General features: G+C 36.2%; 1 protein-coding gene across 1 annotated transcript in view; it reads left to right on the forward strand.

Moving 5' to 3' along the window:
- Positions 1 to 8,846, forward strand: part of LOC106468748 (plexin-A2-like) — an 89,197-nt gene that overhangs the window by 31,783 nt on the left and 48,568 nt on the right. Inside the window, exon 3 of the mRNA XM_013929192.2 lies at positions 6,787 to 6,915. Coding sequence (XP_013784646.1) covers positions 6,787 to 6,915 — 129 coding nt within the window. The remainder of the gene's footprint in view (positions 1 to 6,786; positions 6,916 to 8,846) is intronic.

Here is an 8,846-nt window from a genome sequence, read left to right on the forward strand (position 1 = left end):
GTTTCTATTGTCATTTCATTACAAATGTGGCGCTATTGTGCGCCGTTTTTGCCGTATTTAATTACAGACAAGCAAACAATCTCATAGTTTTAGTTCCGTTTGGCTTCCTTGCACAAAGGGCAACATTGAAAACAACAAATACAAAATCATTGGAATGCCAAGTTAAATAGCGTGCTTTGATTTACCATATCATGCATAATGTGCGGCTCCAGACCACTCGGGAGTTTGATCCACGAAAGTGACCTAGTGTATCTTTACGTTTGGTTCTTCTATGAATATTTATTGTAATCACGGGAGAATGATTATAAACCACGGAATTGTTTATCTGAAGCAGCGTATGAAAGACATCCAACACGATTCTTCGCGTAAGTGTTAAGTCTATTATACTTCAGTGAAGTTATTGCACAACGTATTTATTACTAACAAAGATAAGATGTTCTAGCAACGTCCTGACATTCGGGAAATTAAACGTCAATGCGAACTGGGTGAAGTATCAATTATCCATAGAAGAGCATTTGTCAGCGTAAAGCCAGCTGTACGTGGTGTTGACAGGCCTGCCGACTTTCATCAAACTTTCTGTCTGTTGAGCCGTTCTATCTTCTATTCAGTGGTTTGTTTGCTACCAGCATTAGTCGCGTTTGCGGGACTCTATGTCTGTGAATGTGATCCCCCGCTGTTGGCGAGATGACCTTCCTGCAATTCCCTTGTACGAGCACTTCCGCGCTGCCGGGAATGTTGTACAGAGAAGACAGTTTTACAGGGGCTTAATAGATGTGTGATATTTTAAATCTGTCTTCTCCGTTGTGGTGTACAACCAGTACAGGTATATCCGAATGGTTTGAAGCAGAGGACGTGTTGATCTCGTTGAAACAAATTATTTATAAACAACATAGGTATTAATGAAAGCCGTGGACTCTACCGTGCTATGGAAATTCGTACACGAACACCATTTTAATGTTCTGTTATTAATTTTGGGCTTGTCTTGTTCTTGATTACAGAACACACCATAACGTTTATACACTTTATGTTGGCGAGTTTGCTATTTAAAAAAGTAAACGTTCAGAAGATTATTAATTTCTCTATCAGAAAGAGAAAGTTTTACTAATGGTAAAATTAAACAACAACCAACTGGAAGAGAGTTCATTACGTTCGTTATACGTGGTTTTTTAGTTGTGTATTTAATATCTCTCTGTGTGTGTGTATGGAAGACGTAATTTAACTTGGTTTAATGTTTATACGTGTACATTTGTTGGTAATTTAACTTGGTTTAATGTTTATACGTGTACACGTGTTGGTAATTTAACTTGGTTTAATGTTTATACGCGTACTCGTGTTGATAATTTAACTTGTTTTAATGTTTATACGTGTACATGTGTTGGTAATTTAACTTGGTTTAATGTTTATACTTGTACATTTGTTGGTAATTTAACTTGGTTTAGTGTTTATACGTGTACACGTGTTGGTAATTTAACTTGGTTTAATGTTTATACGTGTACATGTGTTGGAAAAAATGAATTTAATGAGTTTATGTTCTTCAACAACATCCACAGCCTTTCATCACGTGCCGGTTCATTTCCTACAAGGTTTAGAAATTAAATTATTGTTCTATTTAGAGTTTTATTACCGCAACTTTCGTATTTGTTGGAAATATATTGAACAATGTAATTGGACGAAATCTTTCTACTGGCACGCAGGTGTAACACCAGTCCCTCCTTCTTCGGCATGCTTACGTTTCTATTGTTCCCGAAACTATTAAAATGCAAATTTTGTTCAAATATCTATGTAGGAGGGGAGGGGGTGATAAGCACTGCTCCTTCTTAGCGGTAAGAAAAAGAAGGCTGTGAACATAAAGTTTGTCAAACAAACAAATTACAACTCTGGGTGGTACTACAACCAACCGAAATTCCTGCTGTGTGCTTATAATTGTAGAATGGAGAAGTGACGTCAAATTAAACCAGTGTTTCCTCATCGTGTTAAAGTATTAAACCAGTGTTTCCTCATCGTGTTAAAGTATTAAACCAGTGTTTCCTCATCGTGTTAAAGTATTAAACCAGTGTTTCCTCATCGTGTTAAAGTATTAAACCAGTGTTTCCTCATCGTGTTAAAGTATTAAACCAGTGTTTCCTCATCGTGTTAAAGTATTAAACCAGTGTTTCCTCATCGTGTTAAAGTATTAAACCAGTGTTTCCTCATCGTGTTAAAGTGTGAGAGTACCTAATGTATATATACGTATCATCTATGTTCTAGACATCTGCGTAAATAGTAAATAATATTTTATTCATAAGATTGCGTTTGGAAATGAATTCATTATGCGCTTAATGTAGATAATAAACCAAAAGAGAATTGAAGCAGATCAGTGCCTATATTTTAATGGCTTACTGAAAACTTAATTTTATAACCAGCTTGGTAAATTCGCAGCGAAGACACTTGAAAATATATTACATGAGAGCTTCTCAATCTGTGGATTTGCGGATCTCCCTTCGTGTGGTCCGTGGAAAGGTTGCATAATTAGGAAAAGGCAACATTGGGTATAGATTCCGTTGTAGTCCACCAAAATCAAAATCAGGTGATTCTGAACAGTCCCCGGTCCAGCTTTTTTTTTTAATTGGGGGGTTGGCAATGAGGCATATTATTGTGACCAAACCTAAAAGTAAATTAATGGATGTCATTAACTTGAGGACAACGTTAGCGCAGTCCTTGGTTCTCAACAAAAATTTTGATAAAAACACTGACTTACATGTTTTATTGCCAATCTTGAATCTGCTGAATCTTTAACTTTACGTACACAGAACTGAGGGTCGCGGGTTCGAATCCCAGTCCCACCAAACATGCTCGTCCTTTCCAAGAGGGAAGGCTGTCAAGTGGGTTGCATCCTTGACGTAAGAAACAGCTTTAGAAACGCTGGCAGAGCAAGATATGCCATCGGCTCGACGGTTCGCAAGGACTATGGGAAAAAAACAACACAGAACTGTGCTTTATGAATTTAAGTTACCATGGTTTCTAGTTAAGTATATATATATATATATATTGTAGAAAAATATTAATTACTGTACTTCATATTATATCTTATTCTAAAAAAACCTTAACAACCAACAGCCGTATGGATGCTCATTATAATAGCTCTAATATAATTTGTTGTTCGTGACATATATATGTATTTCAGTTACCGTATAATGTATTTTTATACGTTTGAGAAAAAAAAAACTTAATGGAATTGCATTTATCAAAACTATCGTCTTATCGAAATTAAATGATGACGTTGTTTTTTTTTTAGTTTCTTTTACATAAGTAATTCATATTTGTTGCCCCCAGGGTGTGAGTAAAAGCGTTTCATAGAACCCGGATGAACACATATTGTAAAATTGATTCAAATAAAAATCAAGTTTGTCTTTTTGTTATCGCTGCAACTAAGTTATATATATAAAACGGAAAACGATAATAAGTAAGTGATATCGTTGTTTAAGGTTAAGCCAATAAGTCGAGCATACTTTTGTCAAATATTTCTTCACAATACGTAATAATACAATCACAGACAAATAAAATAAGTTGGGATGATTTCTTTGGAAAGCTCCTCAGTGGCACAGCGGTATGTCTGCGGACTTACAACGCTAGAAACCGGGTTTTGATACCCGTGGTGGGCAGAGCACGGATAGTCCATTGTGTAGCTTTGTGCTTAATCACAAACAAACAGATTCTTTGGAAAATATTTCTTGTTAATAGGATAAATTTTACAGGTACATAAAATTATATTTAGATTTGTTTTGTGATGGGTATATAAGTACATTTTAATTAATCACTGATTCAACTTGCTTTGTCTGTTGACGTGAAACTGAAGATATATGTTCAAGTATTCTGTATGACAGAAGAATCCCCTGGAGGTCTGTCTACGCTAGTCGTCCCCAACGATAAGCTAGATTGAAGGCACATAATTTACATCACCCACCGCCAATTCTTGGGCTACTCTTTAGTTAACATATAGTGGGATTAAACATTACATTATAACGCCCTCACGCCTGAAAGGTCGAGCATGTTCTATGACGGGATTCAAACCCTCGACCTGCAGATTACGAGTCGAGTGCCCTAATCATCAGGTCATCCCAGACCTACATATTTGCGAGTGGATATATATTGACACCAGGGGGGGGGGTAAAAATTCAACATTTCAATTAAAGCACTTGGTGTTATTAATAACAGTTGCGATGAAAGCCAGTTTAATACAGACATTAAACAGAGGTAGACCTTCTCGCACTCTTGTTCAGTCGCCCTTATATTAGCACCACGTGTGTGTGACAAAGTTAGCTCTCACGGCTAACATTATGGTCGAGTTTTCGCCGATCAACATATAACCGTGACTCAGACAGTATCCCAGTACTAACTACCTCGCCACCCTGCTATAGTCCATCAAGTAGGTCGTTCGTTTCTTGTTTTTCAATTAACTTATCCACGAGTTCAACCCCCACAGTTCGAACCGTAGCTAGTAAAGACTTCACTGTTAATTTCGTGTTTAAGGCTAACGATGAAAAATCTGTAATATTATTTGCCTCCCGACAGGCCGTCAGTGGAGAAGATAGAAATAAAGCCTTATGGATTCATTAAGGGTGAAATGAAATGGACAACAGTAGCGAATTAAATCTCTCTCTCTCTCTCTCTCTCTTTCTCTCTACCTGCTGACTAGAAAAATAGAGGAAAAAAACAACACTTGGTCAATTTCTTCGCCAGTTTGTTTGTTTTGATGCATAGCTACCTAATGGGCTATTTGCTCTCTGTCCATCGCGCGGAATCGAACCCCGGATTTTTGCGTTGTGAGTCCGTAAACTTAGCTTTTAACCATAAAACAGTATATATATATATATTCACATCCGAAGATGTGCACAGTTTAAAACCTTTGTTACTCATGTTTTCATATCACATAATGAATAAAATACAACAACAAAAGTTTGGTTTAAGGCTTAGTGGATTTGGAAATATTTGTAGCTGCACGTATGAGAGGGGGCGCTTTTCAGATGTTCTTATCATGATAAAATATATCAAGATTTATTTTCTAAAATAATTTAATTTTATATTTACGTCTAACGTAACATCATTACAAAACGGTATACTTTGATTAAAAACTTCAACAAATCTAGAACCAAATCAAAAAAAGAATGCCAGAATAACGTTGTAGCGCTTCCATTAATTATCTAGAGTGACATTTGTTTTTACTTGTCTGAATCCCACCATTAATCCTCAATGTCAATACTATTCAACATGGATAATAAGGTTATACGAAGTTGAGTTAGTAATTAGTTAGTAGACGTATGGACCTTTGTTGAACAAAATTATTTATTTGGAATTACTTATATACATAAATATATATATGTATATATATATCTGTGTGTGTGTCTGTATATATATATATATATATCTGTGTGTGTCTGTATATATATATATATATCTGTGTGTGTCTGTATATATATAATATATCTGTGTGTCTGTATATATATATATATATATCTGTGTGTGTCTGTGTATATATATATATATGTGTGTGTGTGTGTGTGTGTGCGTGTGTATATATATATATATGTATGTGTGTGTATATATCTGTGTGTGTCTGTGTATATATATATATGTGTGTGTGTGTATGTATGTATATATGTATGTGTCTGTATATATATTTATATGTGCATGTATATATGTGTGTGTGTATGTGTATATATATATATAAATATTTTTTTTATTACATGCCCAAAAAGCGGAGAACATGACAATAGGGTGTTTTTAGAATTTTATTTATTTTTTCAAAATAAATTCATTAAAATATCTTCTGGCATATAGTGATGTTTTTTTAGGGCTACCTAACATGGAACTTGTGTAAACTTATCTTTAATGTTAAATTATCTGTTTCACCAACATAGAATTCACCGTTCTAAAAGATATATTACGTTCTTAGAATTGCAATTAAATGAGTTATTAATGGAAATCAAAATTTCTTTATTATTATTATTCTTTACTGAGAGAGAGAGAGAGAGATTAAGAACTGCTTTAATGGGCAGTTAGAATAAACGAAGAACGACCATTAATACGCTTTATTGACGCAAGTCTTTAGCAGATCAGTCAAATAACAGTTAACTAAGTCCTTCTGGATTCTGAATGATTTAAAAATAATTATAATTGAAAAAAGTGTTTATGCCAGTTATTGTAGTAGAAGTCATTTATGTGGGTAAAGACTTTTCTCCAAAGGGGTGGGGGATTTTTCAAGAGTTATATGTACACCAAGAAAGTGATTTATTTGAGTGAGACATAAGGGTTTGAGAAGATTACGATCAAATGTTTTAGCCCGAAGCCTACTTCTTTACGATTACCTTTGCATCGGACGAACGGTTCGTGTGCTACGGCTCAAAATAGTAGAAGAGACAGCCCACGCCCCCATTTATAGTATTGCTTTTTGTGCTCGGTGTTACCATACATCTTTTCTTGTGTGTGTGTGTTTATACATTCACACACGCGCACGTATGTGCAATGACTATTTATATGTATATATATATGCGTATATATATATATGATTTTTATATGCGTGTATATATATATATGTGTGATTTTTATATGCGTGTCTATATATATATATATACATGATTTTTATATGCGTGTATATATATATATGTGTGTGATTTTTATATGCGCGTGTATATATATATATATGATTGTTTTATTTTTAACAAGAAGTTCTTTACAGTTGAGTAGGTTAAAGATTTTATATCATTTTGATGAAGAGACGATAATTGAATGTTTTTCTTCATATTCTAGGCCGTGGTGGACTCTGTCACCAGTGCTTTCGAGTACTCAGATTTTGTGATTGACGAAGGGTCACCCGTGAATCAGGATTTGACCTTCGACCAAAACCGAAATAACTTGTACGTTCTCACCGAGAGAAAGGTCAGTTGCAATTGTACTGTTCGAAACGGTCACGTTTATGTTGTGATGGCGTTTCTGTGAATCGCGCTGTTTCGTGGCGTTATTGTTGAAACTTCAGATATTTGTTTCTTGGCTTATATTTTGTTCGTTTGTATTACAGATTATTAACAGTAGAACTGAAAGTGATGAACTACGGTTTTTTTGTTCACTGATTATACCCAGTGTACATGTAGTCCTTAAACAGATTGTGCGCTGCCGTGTGAAACATAGCAAGGAAATGGTAGTAACCTGTTAGAGAAGTCCCTGGCTTGTCGCCCCTCCCCCTCCCTCTCATTCCAGCCATCCTTGCAACACGTAAATCTCACCCCCAAGGGACACCAACCGTAAGAGCAAACTGTTGTCGTGAGGGGAAGACAGATAATGGAGTGCAGTGTTATCAAGTGTAAATGTCTTCCTGCTGTAGGGATCTTTTTGTTCGACTGTCAACATTTCACCTTGTTCTGCGCTGGTCAGGTCTTTCCTGGCACTTTGGTCTCGCTTGTACATTATTGATTGCTACGAGCTGGCATTGACCAGTCTCACTGGAAGCTCATTTTACAAACAGGTTATTGAGAAGAAGGTCTCACCGTACCTATTCTATTCACCAATGTGGTTAACAACATCAGTGATCTTCAGATCAAGGAATGACACTGACCAACAAAAAGAGTTGACATTGACCATCGTAAGATTAAAAACCCGTGCAAGCTGTCCTTTTTTTTCCCCCAAGTCTTCATGCTTACCTGAACAATTCGCCAAAAAAATATTTCTGAGCTTGTTACTTCAGTTGAAGAAATTAGATGGCGCCAGCTGCTAATATTTTAAAGCGCCCTTAGTTGCAGGTTTTCAAAGTTTTGTAGCAGTTGAGAGGAAAGTAAACCAAAACAGACTAAATAAAAACTTTTCATGTGAAATACTAGAAGTAAAATGGTTAATGATTTGTGTTCTCTTGCTCGTGAACTAAATTAGAATCCATTGTCTCTGCATCTCTCTTCTTTTTGACGGTAAAAAATAAAAAAGGAGTCAGGAGTTGCAGGTAGCCAGTTTACTAACATATTATCGTTTCTCATCGATGCTACCAAACATAGCTGTTTCGTGCAACGATGTTTCAATATTTTTCCGGTGGAGCAGTCTCCCGTGGACCACGCCTCCAACTTCGCCTATCTTATCTCTCAACATTACCGCTTGCATGACAGCTGCCCATCAAATTGCGTCCGTGAAGGTAATTATCTCTCACTTCTCTTCGTGGCACGCGCAGATCACGTGGTCCTATTCATGTTCCTGTAGTGATCAGAATACGGTTTTTAATGTACAAACCCAATAACTTGGATTGTACGTTTTTCTGCTCCGGAGGAAAAATAAAAGGTGGGCTTGATGTAAGGACTTGGTTTTTCCATGCTACGTTTTCATTACATGTCGCTTAGCGCCTGTGCAACCAGTAAAAGTTACAGTAGTTCAGGTAGCAGTCTGCACTGTTATTATCGATTAGTTACACAGTATCTTAGGGCAGATGTTGTCAAACGGGGGGATTCACGGAAGGTTTCAGGGGGGTGTCGTGTAGGTGTTGGGAAGATGCAACAAATGTTTTTTTTTTGTTTTAAATACCAATATATATTTAAAAATAATTGCTTTTTCTTCTCACCCTTTAGTTGTATTACAGTTTGCCCGTAGGTTTATAACGACTATTGTTACACTATCATCGTTTTGTTTTCTAGAAAGAGACTCCTCTCTTGATTTTCAGCTACTCGCATGTGGGGCGGTCTTCAGTTGTTAACCTTCACAACAAGGATTCCGGACTGAGTTTAGAACTGTATTATTATACTGTTATGTTTAAAATCCGGGGTTCGTATCCCCGTCTCACCAAAAATGCTCGCTCTTTCAGCCGTGGGAGCGTTATAATGTGACGGTCAATCCCA

The sequence above is a fragment of the Limulus polyphemus genome, unplaced genomic scaffold, assembly GCF_000517525.1.
Source record: "Limulus polyphemus unplaced genomic scaffold, Limulus_polyphemus-2.1.2 Scaffold3145, whole genome shotgun sequence".
Taxonomy (NCBI): Eukaryota; Metazoa; Arthropoda; class Merostomata; order Xiphosura; family Limulidae; genus Limulus; species Limulus polyphemus.